Source organism: Macaca nemestrina, chromosome 10 (genome assembly GCF_043159975.1).
Source record: "Macaca nemestrina isolate mMacNem1 chromosome 10, mMacNem.hap1, whole genome shotgun sequence".
In the NCBI taxonomy this organism is placed as follows: Eukaryota; Metazoa; Chordata; class Mammalia; order Primates; family Cercopithecidae; genus Macaca; species Macaca nemestrina.
Window position 1 is genome coordinate 112633316 of NC_092134.1, and position 20278 is coordinate 112653593.

The 20278-nt window shown below is 38.3% G+C and overlaps 1 protein-coding gene across 4 annotated transcripts in view; it reads right to left on the reverse strand.

The window, feature by feature from the left end:
* The window catches only part of LOC105492188 (fatty acyl-CoA reductase 2), a 205778-nt gene that overhangs the window by 20233 nt on the left and 165267 nt on the right, over positions 1-20278 (reverse strand). For all 4 annotated transcript variants that reach the window (XM_071071965.1, XM_071071964.1, XM_071071963.1 and 1 more), the window contains exons 3-5: positions 15944-16119; positions 12107-12286; positions 1284-1461 (exon numbers count right to left, since the gene is read on the reverse strand). In XM_071071965.1, the coding sequence (XP_070928066.1) occupies positions 1284-1461; positions 12107-12286; positions 15944-16119 (534 nt within the window). The remainder of the gene's footprint in view (positions 1-1283; positions 1462-12106; positions 12287-15943; positions 16120-20278) is intronic.

A 20278-nucleotide genomic window follows, 5' to 3' on the forward strand; every position in this document is an offset into this window, starting at 1 on the left:
ACATTTCAGAAAATTGTTTTATCTCTGGAACATCTGCAGTCTAATCTTAATAAATTTCAAACAAGAGCACTGAGATCCCAGCCAATAGAACTATCTAATTCAGTATTATTTAGATCTCAAAAGATAAAGGCAAATCACTGGCCATTTTCTGTACTTTATTTGACTGTGCAAAAATTAGAATTTTGCCAGGATTGTTTTTCTTAGCAGGAGCCATGAATGCTTTTCTGGTGTTTTATGACCTCTTATGGACCTTGTCCTTATATCATGATCTGCTAAGCAATTCACCAACCATCCTTCTCCACCTTAGTCCTGATTTCAGCCTCCTTAGGAGAACGTTGAAAACATGATTTGTGTTAATGGCCCATTTCTTGACATTTTTTACCAACTATAGAGTCCATGACAGATATATATATGTGTGTGTGTGTGTGTGTGTTTCTGTATGTGTATTGACTTGCTTAAAGATGTTACAGAAAGATTATGTTTAAGAGCAGCTAGAGGGAAATGTGTTTTTAAGTTTGTTTCTTAAGACCTAAGCCATTCAGCTGACCTTATTATGTCTCTTTACATTACAGTATAAAAGTCAAATGTGTGTGTATAATGGGAGAGGAGAGAGATGAGAGGAGAAGATGAAGGGATTAATATTTGTTGAGCCTTTTAGTAGGGACCAGGTTTTACTTGAGACTGAGCACTCCTCATACATTGTCTCATTAAATCAACTCTCCAAAGTAGTATCTGTCCTGTTTTATGGAAGGGACAACTCAAAAACATTGCATTACCAGTAAGTAGTGGAGCTGGAATTTACCCCAAAGCTTCACAGATTTGCTTTGAAGAAGATGATGTAATTTAAAGTACTTTCAAAAGGTCATGGCAGTATGCTGAGGTTTAAAAAAATTAGTATTCCTAAACTGAGATCCTTCTGTGAGCTTTGAAACTCTTGTTTACCCTGGCAGTTATAATACTACCAATTTGGCCACTAAGGACATTCTGGTATGCTTAAACTATAGTAAGAAAGCCAAGATATGAAACCATCACCCATGGGAATTTTGAGACTAGAGTAATTAGAAGCTAATTTAAGCTCTCCATCCAACTCTAGGACAGTCAAGGTAACTGCCAGAGGAGCCACATGCTGGAAACCAAAGTGGAATTTTGCCCTAGTTCATATTCGATCGGCTGCACTTAGCTATAAATCCTGAGGAGGAGAAGAAGAAAGACATCAGAAAGTAATTGGGCTAGAAGAACCTTAGTTTGGAAGCAAAACACAGAATCCAGGTGAGTGGGCTTACTGGGAAAGGCTCCTGCCAAGTTGCTCCCACAATGGAGGGCCTTATGATGGCAATGTTCAGGTTCCTGCTCTCTTGCTGCACCACCATTTCTCCCAAGGCCTTGGTGTAGGTGTAAATATTGGGCCAATCTCTGATCAGCTTGGGTGCAATCTCTTCAATAATAGCATCGTCTAACCACCTAAAAGGTAGTCAGAATAAAGAGAATTCTAGTAACGTATGTTAGACAATAAACCAAAAGGAAAATGTGAGACACAATCAAACAAAACTTCCACCTTTTGGCCTCGGTTCTGGAATTCAGAACAGTCACATGATACCAAGGTTGAGTGTGTACCTGTTCAAAGCATGCACGAGCCCTTTGCTCTCCACTGCTAAGCCCAATCTTATCCTATGCCCTCCCATCCAAACAGATAGGTAGGTAGGTAGGTAGGCAGGCAGGCAGGTAGGTAGATAGACTGATAGATTCAATAGCAATACTACTTTATTACGAATAATAGTATAGGGCTATTAGTACTACTTTATTAGTACTACTTTAGCTCTACTGCTACTTTATCAGTATTGATTACTACTTTATTGTAGTAGTACTAAAATAGAGGTTTAGTAGTACTATATTAGAGGTTATTTTTACTTCTTCTCCAGCAAGCTCATAAGTACATTCATTGAACACATATTTGAGTCCCAGTCATTCTTCCAGTAGTGTGCTGAATGCTGTGTTCAGGGCGTTAGAGGCTCTCATCCAAGGTGCTTCAGTGGCAGCCCTACTCAGTGTTGTCCAATAAAAATCCGATGTAGTAATCCTGAAGCCTTTAGCTTTAAATTTTAAAAATTTCACTGAATGCAAATCAAATCAAAGCGACTACTTTTGGCAGACTTACAATCTGTTTTAGCAAACCTATGTAATGCATTTTTGAAGATCTGTTTAAAGTCTATGCTAATAATTTGATAATTATCTCCAGAGATTTCCAGTAAATTCTGAAGTCTGTCAAGTGGGGTGATTATAGTGCTCTGAAATAGCTTCAAAATCATGATTATTGACTACTCCTATTTACAAGATAATGTGTATCATGAATAACAAAGTTACATAGCATCAGCCTAATCTTTCTTAAAAATATGTCAGAACCACTTGATAACCCCAAAGTCTATCTACACCTCTCTAAGAAAGCAACAAAAGTATTGTCAATTATATATGTAACATTCTTCTAGTTAACAGATCTATGTGGTTAAATTATTGATATAATATAGCTTTTTAAAAATTAAGCTGCCGAAATATGCTAGTGTGATTTTTCTAATCAATGTGGTACATCTATTTCCACAGAACTATACTATTTTGATTGTAGAAAATCTTCAGTTACCACTTGGCTGACATGACAAATTTTTGAGCCACTAAGATGTACATGATGTTAAGACGTATTCAGAATCACAACTTTCAATTTTAATGCCTCATTTGATCCTGAGTTAGAACATGGGCCTTGACTATAATGTTTCCATTTTTTTTTTTTTTTTTTTTTTTGAGACGGAGTCTCGCTCTGTCGCCCAGGCTGGAGTGCAGTGGCCGGATCTCAGCTCACTGCAAGCCCCGCCTCCCGGGTTCACGCCATTCTCCTGCCTCAGCCTCCCGAGTAGCTGGGAGTACAGGCGCCCGCCACCTCGCCCGGCTAATTTTTTTTGTATTTTAGTAGAGACGGGGTTTCACCGTGTTAGCCAGGATGGTCTCGATCTCCTGAACTCGTGATCTGCCCATCTCGGCCTCCCAAAGTGCTGGGATTACAGGCTTGAGCCACCGCGCCCGGCCAATGTTTCCATTTTTCTTGCTTTGCTTCTATTAGTGCTGAGTGTGTTCTGGATACTCAAATAGCTTTTCATTTAAATTGAATAGAGAAAGATTGAGGGGTTCTAGAATTAAAAACAACTTCCACTACATAGAAATATCTAGGGTATTTTAATTATATGGTCACCTGGGGGCTGGGAAAGAATACAGGATGATGCGGACACCTCGCCATCTTAACAATAATCCTACCACTATCTCATTTCATACAGTGGATTGACTGACCTGAGACCATTTTTCTCTCACCTGCAAAAATATGTAGTTTAAGAAAACCAGGTCTTGAGGGAATAGAGCTTAATTTCAATAAGGCTATGAAGAAAAAAATCCTAGAAAACATCAGAGCCCAAAAATGTGCTGGGCATGTATGTCACATGGCCAGTACTAGTTGCTGTAATTAATGCTGGGGTACACGGAAAGGATAATACTTGGGGGATAGGGGCCTTATAAAGCTTGGTGAGTTTGCTTGTCTTAGAAAATTTTGGTTTTGTAGATTTCTGACAGCATGCATGCAAGAAATTTTAATATTCTATAGATGACTTGCCTCTGCTACTCTCAGCTACACCTGTCCTCCACTGTTTTATCTTCTCATTCCAATTGTACTTGTGAAAATGGCAATAATTATACTCATTCTAAATTCTCATGAGGATAAACAAGAATATAAATTATCTCGTTCCAACTGTACTTGTGAAAATGGCAATAATTATACTCATTCTAAATTATCATGATGGTAAACAGGAATATTCAAAACTGCATTTAAGCTCTTTGATAAAACAAAATGAGCCAATAAACCTAAGGCATTGTTATTTTTTAATAAAACAACCAGTGAGCATACATCTTTGTCGGTAATAGTTTTAAAATGTCATTTCTGGCCCAGTGCGGTGACTCAAACCTGTAATCCCAGCACTTTGGGAGGCTGAGGAAGAAGGATCATTCGAGTCCAGAAGTTTGAGACCAGCCTGGGCAACATAATAACACCCGGCCTCTACAAAAAAGTTTTAAAAAATTAGTGGGGCATGATGGCGTCCACCTGTAGTTCCAGCTACTCAGGAGGCTGAGGGAAAAGGATTGCTTGAGCTTGGGAGTTGGAGGCTCCAATGAGCCATAATTGTGCCACCATACTCCAGCCTGGGTGACAGAGACCCTGTCTGAAAATAAATAAATAAATAAAACAAATAAAAATAAAATATCATTTATAATACATCTAGACCATCTGCAGCTCATCCAGCCACTTCCTAGGTTCAGAGGAGATTAGTGTAATAAACATGCACATCCACTGGTTGGGCCAAGCCATTCTTAGGACTTAAACAGTCAATTCAGGGTTGCTGCTGTTGTTTGTTCTCAATTTGTTTTTAAAACAGTAAATAAGTTAGCATAGATAAAAAACACTACATAAACCAAAATGCATGTCTGAAATTAATCTAAATGTCCTCCAGTATACTCAAGAAGATGTTTTGAACCCATGGGTCTCAAATTCTAACCTTGAATTGCTTCAGAAGAAGCATAAAGTCATTTAAAATTTCAGAAAGCAGTATGTATATGTCTATGTGTGTTCACATATACACACATACACAATTTCTTCTAAAGATTACTATCAATTTTGGATTCAAACTTATTGAAGCAACATGATTATATCATTAATAGTTTAATTATTTGTGTATTTACTGAATGAAATACCAAGAGGCATATGTATTTCCCCTCCCCTGATCCCCTCAATTTTCTTATGCAAGAAGTGGGCAAGCCTTGTAGTTTATCAGGAAATCTGTTAGAGAGTAAGTAGTGGACACACTGCCTTATGATAACGTTTGCTCTCTCTTTCTCCAGGCTAGATTATGTCATTCTCTTGATTGTTGTAGTTATCAAGTTGTATTTGCTTATGTGTCTTACTCCCCACTGGACAGTGAGTCCAGAAGAACAGGGATGATAATTTTTATCGCAGGTCTAATCACCTTTCTGCCCCCAGGAGCCAGCTGCCTTATTCAGTAAATGGATGCTCTTCTGCATGATAATCTTGATGGGCCAATTTCTGTACTATATGAAGTTTTAGGAAGCAGAGATAGACAATGATAAGGGAGAGCAGATGAACTCAAAAGAAGACAAGGTTGTAGAGAGAATGTGGGAAAGGAAGGAAGGGGATATCTTTGTAGAGCAGGAAACAAAATTGGAAGTAAAGTGTCCAGTGGCAGTGGTGAAAAGTGTTGACCAACCTTGGTTTGGTGAAGGTGGCTTCAAGGTCAACTTAAACTTTCCAGTGGGAAGCAGGGTATTTCTGAGCATAATGCTTATGGAGAATTGGCCTCTTTATTTCCCTCAAGACTTTTACAGAGCACCTAGCCTGGCTCAAACATGAGCCAGATGCTGAATGTCCTGACAATGGCCTGCCATTGTGAAAATTACTCAGTTTGGTTAAGAAACAATTTAATCTTATTCTGGTTTGTAATTTAAAGCCTGCTAATATAAAAGTACGCAGAATTTTCATTTTTATTTAGCTACTTAAATATTTTGAAGCTGTGCCGTCCTGAAATTAAAAGCACAAGTGCTAGAATCGGCTTTCACCATTCCCCTAGAAGAGATCAGCTTTTTTAGTGTTAACAACGTGTTCTATAGCACGAAGGCAAAAAAGACTACTTTCCAACATCTGACCTCCTTTCATATCTCCCAGAGGGCTGTGATAAGGGCCACTGCTGCTGGCTGTGGGGGCCTCCATTCCCCTGCCTCTCACACCTGCACCCTCAGTGCACATGCCGCCTCTCCTTTTTCACATGGCAGATTAGCTGTGTCTTCTGGTGACCGTGTAGCCTCAGAAGTGTGGTTTTTAGTAGGTACAGATCTACTAGGAACTTTTAATTAAAACTTCTAAGAACTGAAAGACAACAGGAGGCAAGGAGAGCAGGAGAAAGAGGGAGCATAGAGATAAAGAAGATAAATGGTCCTAATTTCAAATGAAGACTGCTCAGTGAAAAAGTTCCTTAAGGCCCTCTTTCCCAAACTTGCCTGCTCATAAATATGAATTACACAGGGCCCCTGGGAAAAATCCAGATTCCTGGGTGCCATTTGAGAATCACTAAATACATCTGCAGAGTTAAGAGTCTGATAATCTGTATTTTCAACATGCCCTGGAAATTCCAACAGTCAGGCAAATCAGGGAATCACTAATTTAAAAGAAGTTCACTCCATAAACCGAAGTCATTGAGATTTGAATATATCAGGATTAGCTCTCAAAAACGCATTGCTTCTTGGAGTAAAATTTCAACAGAATTGAATTTTAAAAGAATTAAATCCCTGGTACGAGAAATGCAAAACATGACAAGTATGCATGTTCTAATTGGAGTTAATTTGATAGGTGCAACCCCATATGCAAAGCAGTAGCCATGTCCTACTGTTTTTTTATTTCCCAAAACATGGAGGTGTTTTTTATATCTGTTGCCATGCCCTGGTTCTTGTCTTCCATACCACTCCTCTCTGGTAATGAGTCTCGCCTCCTCTGTCTACTCCCTATGCTAATCCACTGCCTCCCCCGACCTCTGGCCATATTAATATTCCTGAAGCCCACTTTCATTGGCACTTTTCCATGATGAAAACAAATGAACAAACAACCCAAAATTACACACAAAAATGCATGCACACACATGGCCCTCCTTCAATAGATCTCCACTGCCTAGAGAATTAAATACAATTCCTCTGCATAGTATGCAAAATCTCCACAGTATGGCCCAGCCTACCTCTCCGGTTTGATCTCTAACTGCTTCCCTACACGTAACACGTGTGCTGCCAAGATGGACTTCTGGCTGTGTCCCAAACACGCGTGGCTTTCCCAGCTGCAGCTGCCCTGCCGGGCACGTGTGCACATCTCACCTATCCACTCTCTATCCACTCTTCCAAGTCTTCTCATACGCCTCCCTCCACTCCACCAGTTTCCCCACCACCGCACGTGTATAATTCTGCCCTGTTCTGTTTGTCTTGGATATGAACTCTTTGGAACATAGTCTGTATCTTAAGAAAGCACGTGTGGTGCTCTTTTTTTTTTTTTTTTTTTTTTGAGACGGAGTCTCGCTCTGTCGCCCAGGCTGGAGTGCAGTGGCGCGATCTCGGCTCACCGCAAGCTCCGCCTGCCGGGTTTATGCCATTCTCCTGCCTCAGCCTCCCGAGTAGCTGGGACTACGCCGGCTAATTTTTTGTATTTTTAGTAGAGATGAGGTTTCACTGCGTTAGCCAGGATGATCTCGATCTCCTGACCTCGTGATCTGCCCGCCTCGGCCTCCCAAAGTGCTGGGATTACAGGTGTGAGCCACCGCGCCCGGCCAGAAAGCACCTTTTAATCTCTACCACTGCCAAGTTTGTGAGTAGACTGGAAAGACCGTGGGCTTCAGAATCAAGTGGCCATGGATAAAAATTGTGTCTGAGAGACTTTCAAGGAGTTACTTAGCCTTTCTGAGCTTTTTGCTCCGTGATGAGTATAGCAGTGATAATAACATCAACCCTACAATATTACGTTATGGAATTAAATGTCAGTGAAAGTGTCTTGCTCGTTGCTCAGTAATGATTCATGTCCCCCCCTTCCCTTCTTAATTCAGATTTATTTACATATGTTCAATAGAGCCATAAATATTTGTGATTCTGTTTTTCTAGTACCTGGTTCTAGTTATTCCAGGTTTTTATACAGGCACAAAAGCCCTTTTCTTCTACAGTGGTTTCCCTAAGAGGAGTTACCTTGACCTAAAAAATAAGGAAAGCACCAACCATAAAACCCTGCTTTTCTTGGTCAGTGAGGTGCATTTTAAAAAATAAACATTCTACATAAGCTGTTATTCTGGAAAACTGGAATTTCACTGGCAATCCCTGATCCATTTATGCACACCAGCTAGGCAGAAGCTGGTAATATGAAGGTAGAGCTGAGTCAGAATCAGAATTGGTGACTGGGATGAGGGGCGGAAGACAACTACAGATATAAGAACCGGGAAAATGAGTTGCTTAACACTGATTAACGGCCATGCTTGTCATACTCATTAAAAGCATTAACTCCTGATTTAAGTTATTTTAAAAATATATTTATGCTAATGTGCTAAAGTTTTTGTACTAACAAAATCAAATTTCATCTTTCTGGAATATTTCAGGGCCAAGGTAATGCTAAAAGTTTTTAGATAGGGGCTAAAGAAAGGGAGCTCAGGCCTGACAGTCTCGGGATACAGGATGAATAGAAAATGGGGGGAGCTGAACGAGCAGAGACTGCAAAGGTTGGGACCAGGGTGTAAGCATGGGGTTCACGTTCACAGTCCCATTATTAACAACCCTGAGCAGTACCACTGCTGCCCAAGCAATCAGGAAAGCTCCGGGCCAAAAATGCAAATCCTTCTTTATTTCCCAGACCTGGAATTCCCATTCAACTGATTTTCTGGAAAAATAAAGTTTCATTTTACATCGTCACAGTGATTTTCTTAAGAATATAATGCCAAGAGTACAGTTTCAAGATCATCTTGTTGTCTAACTCCTGGTTCCTTATAAATAAATAAGTAAGAACTGCTGAACTACTAAGAGCAAAGGCAGCCACTAGACTCCTGGAAGTTACCGTTAACAACAACAACAACAGAAACAAAAAACTGTCCCCCAGGCATTTCTCTGTTGCACTGAAAGAAAGAAAAACTCCCAAGGGAAATAGAAACCTAAAAACCTTGGAAAATAATTCTATTTTAACACAGATCAATGACTAAATAGAGAATTAATCAAAGGAACAAAGTATTTTCCTAAAACAAAGAAACAAAACCTGGATTTAGGTGAATTGGTATTTATTCAGAATGATTTTTAATGTTTTTATTCTAAAACTTCCAAAAATTCCCTCTGGTATAGGAGTCATTGAAATAGTTGTAGATCATGGTATAGTTGGTGAGGGGTTGCTGGGTTTTATTTAAAGTGCTATTCAAAACTTAACATATAGGTTTCATTCAAAGTTTAAGAAGAAAAAAATGAACAACCAGAAACAAGGGTAAGATGTGGGGATATGGATAGATATTTTATACTTAAGACTTCTGCATCCCAAAATATCAGCTTGTGATGGAATTCTGTCATCTATTCTTGCTTCAGTCAAAACAAACAAACAAACACAGTCAAAACAGTATCAACAATAATCATGTAGTGCCACCAAAAGCTTTTCATTCATTCAGCGAGCATTGAGTCCCTAGCTGGAGATGCAAAGAGGAGCAAGAAATATCCTCTTCCACTGAGAAGCTCATTGTCTAATGTAGAATGTAGATAAGCAACCAGACATTCAGAATGACCTGTGTTACGAGCAATAATAAAGCTGGACACTGGGTACTATGGGGGCACTTGGGAAGGGTGCCTAAGCTAGAGAGCTTCACTGGGGAGCCTTGATGTCTGAGTAAGAATTAACCAGGTGAAGCAGAAGGGGAAATAAACTCTAGGAACAAACAGAGAGTTTCAAGTGCACAGGCAGGCAGAGTGTGAGGAGGGAAGGCCTTACTTCTTTGTGACTGCAGCATGAAAGTAAGGGGAGGGCTGGATGTCCTAATTAATCTTGAATTAGCAAATAATAAGTATTACTTTTCTCTATTTTTTAAAAAAACTTAGTTCCTTAATTGCACCCAAAATTTATCTGTTGAGATAAAGTAACTTCATTCCTAGTTCTAATTAGTTGCTTAAATAATTGTTATCCTTGGAGAGCAGTAAATGACAAATGGACATTAAAAATTTTGTACAAATGTCAGTTGCAGTTTGTTCATAAATCATGTAGCAATTACCTGCCTTGTCTGATTAACATATACTTGAGGGAGGATGGAAAGTGCTGAATGTCTGAAGGTAAATCAACTCTTCCTCTGGGAGGTGAGTTTATTCTTTTTTGAAACCTAGGGGTATTTTGTGTCTGGACACAGTTTGGGAGGAAGTGGTATGGAGTACCTAGAGAAGCCCTTCTCTATGGGTGAACTCTTACTTCTTTTCTTTTCTTTTCTTTTCTTTTTTTTTTTGAGACAAAGTTTTGCTCTTGTTGCCCAGGCTGGGGTGCAATGGTGCAATCTCAGTTCACTGCAACCTCCACCTCCTGGATTCAAGTGATTCCACTGCCTCAGCCTCCCAAGTAGCTGAGATTACAGGCATGTGCCACCACACCTAGCTAATTTTTTGTATTTAGTAGAGACGGGGTTTCATCATGTTGGTCAGGCTGGTGTCGAACTCCTGACCTCAGGTGATCCACACACCTTGGCCTCCCAAAGTGCTGGGATTACAGGTGTAAGCCACCACACCTGGCCTCTTACTTCTTTTCTCTGATGTACTCTCGGGCTCTTTTGCTACCTCAAACTGCACTATGACCTGTCAGGTGTTAGAGAGATCAGCAGTGGAGAAGGTCCAGGAAACAGTCTGGAATCAAAAGGGGTCTGCCTCTCTCCTGGACATATCAAATATGAAAGCATCACATTTACCAAGAGACAACACCATAAGAGGGTAACTGACAGAAACCAATTCCATCCTGAAAATGCTCTGAGGCTTTAAACATACTTTATTGTCTAGACTTTGGGCCTCAGAGTACACCTGCTTTTTCTCCCACTATCCTGATGAACTCTGCACTCTAAAATTTTTCTCTGTACCAATTTAGCAAACCTCCATTTATTAGCAACTTTAACCTCCAGATCCTTTAGATGACTTTCATTCTTCTTTGTCCTGGATATTTTTACATGACAGACAAAAATATCTATTCTCAGAGCTGGAGGAGATAAAAATATTTGCCCTGAAGGGAACAAACTCTTGATTTAGCTAAAACTTTTTAAAGAGTTTATATTAAATATAAATACAGTATTATATAAAATTATAATGTGACAAATTCATTGTGAAATAGTCCATCTTTCTGTTGTAATACTTTTTATGTAGTTTTTTTGTTTTTTGTTTTTTTTTAAAGGTAAGCTTAGTAAAATGGAGCAGTAGAATAAGCAGAAAACAAACTTAGAATAAGACCTGAGCTGTGTCCTAAGATGAAAGTGGTTTCTGCTGGTTGGCAAGAAGAGAAAAATCCTAGACATTATTTCTCTTGCATCATAGGACAGTAAGGAAAGTGTGTCTCAGTCAAATAAGTCAAGAGACTGTCACCTTCTGCTAGATATTGGAGCAATTCTTATTCTTCATCAGTTCTTCCCCCCACCCCCTTTTTTTTTTTTGAGACAGAGTTTCACTCTTGTTGCCCAGGTTGGAGTGCAATGGCACAATCTCGGCTCATTGCAACCTTTGCCTCCCAGGTTCAAGCGATTCTCCCCAGGTTCAAGTGATTCTCCTGCCTCAGCCTCCCAAGTAGCTGGCACCTGTTACCATACCCAGCTAATCTTTGTATTTTTAGTAGAGATGGGGTTTCGCCATGTTGGCCAGGCTGGTCTCGAACTCCTGGCCTCAGGTGATCCACTAGCCTCAGCTTCCCAAAGTCCTGGGATTACAGGCGTGAGCCACCGCGCCCAGCCACTAGTTCTTTTTTAAGAATCATTTGATTAAGTGATGTTAAACACTCCCTAATACTGCAATAAGTGTTTTATATAACTATTCAACTTCACAACTATAAAATGGGCCCAGTTTACAAATGAAGGACCTGGGGCTCAGAGAGGAAAAGGAAGTTGCTCAAAGTCACACAGGTAGTTACTGGTGGAGCTACACCAGACTCATGTCAGTCTGAACTGAAAATTTTTCTTCTGAACTTTTATTCTATACATTCTACTTGCTTTATCTAGTGACAATGCTACGTTCATTAAGATCTGAGAAACCACTTCCATGTATAGTATTCCCAAGTACCTCACAATCCTACACAATTCCACAAAATGTTTAAGAATTTTCTATCCCCTTTCTCTTTTAGCAATATATTCCCCACCAGAACTAGCAGACAAGGTAGCTAAAGCTAGCACCATTTCAAAACATTTGCTTCAAAAGTGTTTCACTTCATCATCTCATTAATAGCTACAAAGAATCAAAGAGAACAACATTCTACCCGCCCCTTGATCCCTTTATTAGACCAACTTACTCAAGGGAATCAATGATTTTTTTTGGCTCCACAGGGCACGGATAGATAACTTCATCGATGTGCTTCAGGTTACAATTTGAATAGGCAGTAGAGATATGTATAAAGGCTTCCAGCTTTGGCATCTGACTAGCCATAAGCAAGAGTTGCCGGGTGGCAGTGACGTTAAGTTGCACAGCATGTCTAGAGAAGATTAAGTAGAAGGAAATACAATGAGGTAAGTCAGCATCATGCCTTGCTATAACTGTACCTACTCCAATAACTGGCATACCTATCAGATTTTGGTGGCTGCACCAAACACTAGGGAGAGAAGGATGGGTCATGGCTACACAGTTATGTGATACTCGGAATGTTTTATGTAGTGATGATGTGTTTTGTGCACATAAATCCTATTCACTGACACACTGTACATATATCTAGAGGACAGTTGGTTCTAATCAACTGAAAAAAGAATTACAATCCTCTGAATTTGTAAAGGTGCTTCTATAGGCAGCCATTAAAAGAACAAAAACATGTAAATTAAGCATCTAACTGAAGAAGTTGGAAAATATAAATAAACTTGAGGGGAGCAACAGTAGAATTTTTAAATGAGCAATGTAAGTTGGTAAAGGTCCAGGCCAGACATGAAAATTGGTGTCAAAATCTAAAATTGCAGCTAGTAGAATACAAAGCTATATAAACAGTATGTGATAACAATGAAATAGTTCATTCCAGGAATACATGGTTTATCCAATACCAGGAAACTTACTAATTTAATTTAACTCAAAAGAGAAAAACTATATAAGAATATATATGTATTTTGAAAAGTTTAAAACGATGTTTGATTTCCATTTCCAATTTAATTAAACAAATTCACTAGAATAGGAATAAAATGATTAAGCAACATATATTTAAATTTGCTAGCCAATATCATTCTTAATGGTGAAAAGCTAGGAGCACTGCTTGTAACATCTGTGGTGGGAATAATGCCTACAATCACACTGCTACTTAACATTGTTCTGAAGTCCTAGTCCTGTGATTAATTAGAAAGAAAAATAAAATTGAAGAACAGATACAGATACTAAAAAGACAGCCACAAAAATTACTGTCGGATTATATAATTGCATACCTGGAAAATAGAAGCAGCTTTTAAAAAAGCTGAAATGTACTATAATTCAGTTAGGTGTCCACTGATAAAAATTATGTAAAAAATCACTAGCTTGCCTGTATATAAATAAAAATTAGAGAATAAAAGGGAAGAAATGTTCAAAGTTGAACATTTAAAATATATGAAATTCATCATAAATGAATATATAATGACAAAAAACAAATAACAAAAAATTGAATAAATGGGAAAACATATATTGTTTTTGGATAGGAAGAATCAATATTTTAAATATGCTAAATGTTTTTAAAGTATTCTACATATACAAGGTAATTCTAATCAAACTCCGAAGATTTTTAAAAACTTGGCAAAATTATCTTAAATTTAATCAAGAAGTATATGCAAAGAGAACAGTTACGAAAATTCTATAAAAATGAAAGTGCGGCTGGGTGCGGAAACTCACGCCTATAATCCCAGCACTTTAGGAGGCTGAGGCAGGTGGATCACCTGAGGTCAGGAGTTCGAGACCAGCCTGGCCATGATTGTGAAACCCTGTCTCTACCAAAAATACAAAAATTATCTGGGCATGGTGGTGCATGCCTGTAGTTCCAGCTACACGGGAGGCTGAGGCAAGAGAATCACTTGAACCCAGGAGGTGAAGGTTAAAGTGAGCCGAGATCATGCCACTGCACTCCACCTGGGCAACAGAGCGAGACTCCGTCTAAAAAAAAAAACAAAAAACAAAAAAATAGAGTGCTGTGAGTATACTTGCTGTAATATAATAAAAATTACAGTAATTAAAATGATACAGTACTGGAAGTGAAAGCCTGATTTAATGTAACAAAATACTTTAAAAACTGAAATTTAGTTTAAGAGCTTTATATCAGATAAAGAGTAAAAATATTTAACAAATATTGTTTAAAAGTAACCATATGGCACACAAAAAAAATAAAGCTGCTTTACTTTCACATCTGCATCACTCTCCTTACAGAATTTTCCTGTACTCCTCTTTCTAGGTAAATACTTTATAAATGGATCAAATATCTAAATGTGAAAATGAAACCATAAAAATACTAGGGGAAATTATAAATAACTGCATACATAATAGACTTGAAAGACATTTGATAAATTGTTAAAATAGTTTGAGCATTATAAAAGATGAAGAGTTTAATGGCCGGGTGCAGTGGCTCACGCCTGTAATACCAGCACTTGGGAGGCCAAAGCGGGTGGATTACCTGAGGTCAGGAGTTCGAGACCAGCCTGGCCAACATGATGAAACCCCGTCTCTACTAAAAATACAAAAGTATTAGCCGGGCGTGGTGGCGGGCACCCATAATCCCAACTACTCAGGAGGCTCAGGCAGGAGAATCGCTTGAACCCAGGAGGCAGAGGTTGTAGTGAGCCAAGATCCTGCCATTGCACTCCAACCTGGGCAACAAGAGCGAAACTCTGTCTCAAAAAAAAAAAAAAAAAAAAAAAAAAAAAAAAAAAAAAAAAAAAAAATTACAATGCTGAAACTTTCAAGAAGTCTTAATATTAATAAGAAAAAAATGTTTCAATAGAAAAATAGGTGGGCCGGGCCCAGTAGGCTCAGGGCCGGGCGCGGTGGCTCACGCCTGTAATCCCAGCACTTTGGGAGGCCGAGGCTGGCGGATCGCGAGGTCAGGAGATCGAGACCATCCTGGCTACCATGGTGAAACACTGTCTCTACTAAAAATACAAAAAATTAGCTGGCCGTGGCGGCGGGCACCTGTAGTCCCAGCTACGCAGGAGGCTGAGGGAAGAGAGTGGTGTGAACCTGGGAGGTGGAGCTTGCAGTGAGCCGAGATCGCGCCACTGCACTCCAGCCTGGGCGACAGAGCGAGACTCCGTCTCAAAAAAAAAAAAAAAAGAAAAAGAAAAAGAAAAAAAAAGAAAAGAAAAATAGGCAAAGAAAGCAAAGAACATGAATAGGCATTTCACAAAGAACAAAATGCCTATAAGCATTTAAATATCATTAGCGTTTGTAATCATCAAAGAAATACAAATCAGAACATGTGCTACCATTTCCATTATCCTATTAGCAACATTAAAAATAATTTTAAAATTATAGTATTATTTTGTGACTGTAAAAATGAGCATTCATGTGCACAGAGACAGTGTAAGCAAACACCACATTTTTGGAGAGCAATTTAGCATTATGTGTGAAAATGCAAACTGTTCATAACCTGGGTACATCTGATATGTATCTGATAATTGTATTTCTAGGAATTTATCTCAAGAAGAGCACACAAAGGGGTGAAAAATATACATGCATACAGATGTTCACTGCAGTGTTGTTTATAATAGTGAAAAATTAAAACAATCCAAATGTTCACCAACATAGAACTGGTTTAATATATTATACATATGTTCAATGGAATGTCATGTAATCATTACAAATTATAATAGAATATTTATTGACAATGATAGATATCAAAAAATATAACTGAGCAGGTTGCAAAAGATCATCCTCGCTAGGATGCCATTTTCTTCCAGTAAAATTGAACATACACCTATGTAATCATAGATACATAAAGAAAAATTGGAGTGAATGTTCTCCACAATAGTAAATGGTTGTTTCTAGATGGTGGGATTTGGGAGGAGTTTTGCTTCTTTGTATGTTTTTTTGTTGTTGTTGAGAGTGTATTTCTTTTTTTTTTTTCTTTACAGAAACTATGAAGAAATTTACATGCACACAAATGTATACAAACCATGAGAGGGAAATGGGAATGTACCTGAGAGTGTCATCAAAGCGTACAGTGGCTGCACAGTGAAAGATTATGTTTGTACAGGAGAGAAGCTCCTGCATGTCCTCTTTGCTGATGGCAAAGTCATTCTGACTGAGATCTGCATAAATAGCTCTGATCTTCTCATGCACATTTGGACAAACTTCTTTGACTTTCTCAAATAGCTGAAACATAAATATAGATCAATATACAAAAAATAGCATCATCATTATCACATTGTTCTTGTTTACAACAACCTGTTTAATTATACTCAAAAACTGGTTTTAGTTGTAATAATATTACTTAAAGAAGACATCTGGCTGGGTGTGGTGGCTCATGCCTATAATCTCAACACTCTGGGAAGCCAAAGTAGGAAGATCACTTGAGCCCAGGAGTTTGACACCAGCCTAGGCCACATGGTAAAAACCTGTCTCTACTAAGAATACAAAAAATTAGCCAGGCATGGTGGTGTGTGCCTGTAGTCCCAGCTACTTGGGAGGCTGAGGTGGGAGGATCCCTTGATCCCAAGTGGTGGAGGCTGGAGTGAGCCTTGATTGCAACACTGCATTCCAGCCTGGGTGACAGACCAAGACCCTGTCTCAAAAAAAAAAAAAAAAAAAAAAAAAAATTTTACTCAAGAACCATCTACTTTATTTCATACAATTCAGCCAGTTTAGTGTAATTCCTGCTACATTTCATGTGAGAAACGTTTGAAAAATCAGTTCCAATAATCAGTAAGGTGCGCATTTTGAACTTTTCCTGCAGGGTGAAAAAGTGAGAGTAAGTCATCCACATCCTGCCTTTATACTCTTTTCCCCTTTAAGCCAGCTTTATATTTACATATGGTAATAGTTTCCATTTTTGACTGAGAATAAGTGTTTCCAGTAAAAAATTACCAGCCTCTACAAAGCCTTTACAAATTACAAGCAAAATTACCAACAGCTTGGTTAACTGAACCAAATTAACAAAATCTTAGCAGCACAAACATAATTAGAAAATAACAAATAACAAATGAAGCAAATTTGTAATAGGTGAAACATATAAAAATGTTATGTAATCTCATTCTAATATAAATGGCAATTATTGTCGAGTAAGTACACGAGCTCATGTATTTTTTATGGGATATTAATTGATTTTTAAAATATTCTAATTTATTCATAATGGAGAAAAGGAAGAGCAGTGGCCATTTTAGCTCTAGTTACACTTACTCAGATAGAATAGATTCAGTACTTTCCCCTCCACACAGAAATTCTTAGATTAAATTGGCATTTCCCATGTTTTCAAGAAATATGATTTTAATAAAATGATCTTGGTTCCAACCTATTTTGATTAAATGGAATTTTACTTAGTGTTGGTGCGGCATATTAACAGTGAGAAAACAAAAAGTAAAGCTAAATGTTTAGAAAATTTAAGAGCAGAGAAAATTAGCCTGTGGTTTTAATCATAATATAGTAAAAGAGACAGTCCTCTTCTCTCCCTTAACCCCCAAACAGTATTTTTACCTATTCCTTGATCCTTAGTCACAGGATTAAGAGAGATCTATCCATTAGAGATGTACCCCAGGCTGTTTTTATTGGGTAATAAAAAGTTGATCTCAGGTAGTCAGAGAAACCATATCTCATTTGTATCAGACAAGAGCATGTTCAGAAGCCATTCTGAGGATTTAATGAAGATGTCTAGTAAAGGGATGAAATCCACATATTGATCTGTCACGTTAACATACTTCAATTCTGTCTACTATTTTTCTGCACTGTAGGGGAAGCCTTTTCAGTGGTGTGTTACTGCAATTCTGAAAATAATTTGTAAGTTAGGTCAGTCCTCAGTGCTTTTGACATCTGGGATTGATAAGGTTGATAAAGTGTCCTGGGCACATTCTCAACAAAGAGGTCATTCTGACTCTTCCAGAAAGATCTTTAATAGTTTTTTTTTTAATATTAATCAATCAAAAACATGCTAAATGTTTTTTTCTAGAGTCAGATGTTTTCCCTCTTGATAGTTAACGTTAATTGTACGACAAACATGTTGAATAGTTTTGGATAAGCTTATCTAAAATTTGTATAATTTTCTCTCTTTTGATAACTAATTTGGAGAAGACTCTTTTTGAGTCTACATGATATATTTTATGTATTCACATGATATTCACTAGAAATTTACTTGGAGTTCTGTGGATTCTTTCACTTTGGCCTGTGAAGACTTCTGACTACCGGAGAGCAAGAAGTAGGAGATGCTTTCAGCATCCACCCTTCTCACAATGGAGTTCCTTACATAGGATGTAAGTTGTCATATTTAGATTTCCTTTTGCCTTTGGTTTTTACGACTTTAAAAGACAGAATAGGCCGGGCGCGGTGGCTCAAGCCTGTAATCCCAGCACTTTGGGAGGCCGAGGCGGGCGGATCACAAGGTCAGGAGATAGAGACCACAGTGAAACCCCGTCTCTACTAAAAATACAAAAAATTAGCCGGGCGCGGTGGCGGGCGCCTGTAGTCCCAGCTACTCAGGAGGCTGAGGCAGGAGAATGGCGGGAACCCGGGAGGCGGAGCTTGCAGTGAGCCGAGATCGCGCCACTGCACTCCAGCCTGGGCAACAGCGTGAGACTCCGTCTCAAAAAAAAAAAAAAGACAGAATATACTGCTATTCCACATTATACTTTCAGACAACCTGTGCAATGTTGAACAGCACCAAGATCTCATATTTGCATTACTTTTCATGAGATCATTACAGTTTTAGGAAATAATGTTCCAATCTGTGTTGTATCTATTGAATTGTATTTTCAATCAAGAATGCATATCTGAATGAACATAGTGCAGGTTTTTAAAAGTCTGAGTTTTCTGATTTAGATAGTAGTTGATAATGTTCCATTGAAATAAATCAATGAATTGGCTGCATCAATTCAAACCACAGTGCTGAATGAGGATTCCATTTTACTACATTAGCCTTGCTTAATAATAGGACTTGCCCTGTCAGGAATCTCACCATACCGCTATAGCTCCTGAAATAATACTCTTTAATAGTGCCACATCCTGAATAGAGTGACAGAGATGGCAGCCAACTGCAATCCAACAGGTCAGTGGTTTTGGTCTTTTCATAACGCTATCCACAAAGTGAACTGCATTGGAATCACTAGTAGCATAATTAAAATGTATATTCCTGGGTCCTATCCCATACCCACTAAATAAGAAATTACTAGGGCACAACCAGGAATCTATATTTCAGGCCAAGTCCCCCAGTTGATTTTAAGACATACAAATGATGAGAATTTCTCCATTTAGAGTGCTAACACGGACAACGGCAGATGAATAACTGCATATGACTCATTTTCCTTTATAACTGCCCAGAGCAATCTTCACATCAGTAGCTTGCAAACTGTAGGCATGAAGATTCAAGGAACCTGGTTAAAAATTATTTCTTTATTCCATCCTCAGAGATCCTGGCTCGGTAGTTTTGTGTGTAACCCAGGAAACTATATTTCTTAACCACCTCCGCAGGTGGATCTGATGGTCCAGGTACCATAATTGGGAAACACTGACTCTGAAAAATTCATGTCTGTTCTTAAATTCAGGGCTTATATTTCCCCCTCTAGTTTGTAAACTCCTTGATTCTTTTTTTTCTTTTGTAGGGAAACTCTTTCTAATTTTTTAAAATGTTTGTGGGTACATAGTAGGTATATATATATATATGGGGTACATGAGATATTTTTATACAGGTACACAATATGAAATAAGCACATCATGGAGAAGGGGGTATCTATCCCTTCAAGCATTTATCTTTGAATTACAAGCAATCCAATTATACTCTTTACATTATTTTAAAATGTACCATTATTATTGACTATAGTCACCCGATTGTGCTATCAAATAGTAGGTCTTATTAATTCTTCTATTTTTTGTCACCCTTTACCATTCTCATCTCTCCCCTCCCACTTGCCTTCCCAGCCTCTGGTAATCATCCTTCTACTTTTTATGTCCATGAGTTCAATTGTTATGATTTTTGTATCTGACAAATAAGTGAAAACATGCAATGGTTGTCTTTCTGTGCCTGGTTCATTTCACTTAGCCTAATGACCTCCAGTTCCATCCATGTTGTTGAATCCCATTCTTTTTGATAGCTGAGTAATACTCCATTGTGTATATGTACCACATTTTCTTTATCCATTCATCTGTTGATGGACACTTAGGTGGCTTCCAAATCTTAGCTATTGTGAGCAGTACTGTAACAAACATGGGAGTGCAGATATCTCTTTGATATACTGATTGCCTTTCTTTAGGGTATATACCTCGCAGTGGGACTGCTGGATCATACAGTATTTCTTTGTTTTTGTTTTTTGTTTTTTTTCAGAGTCTCACC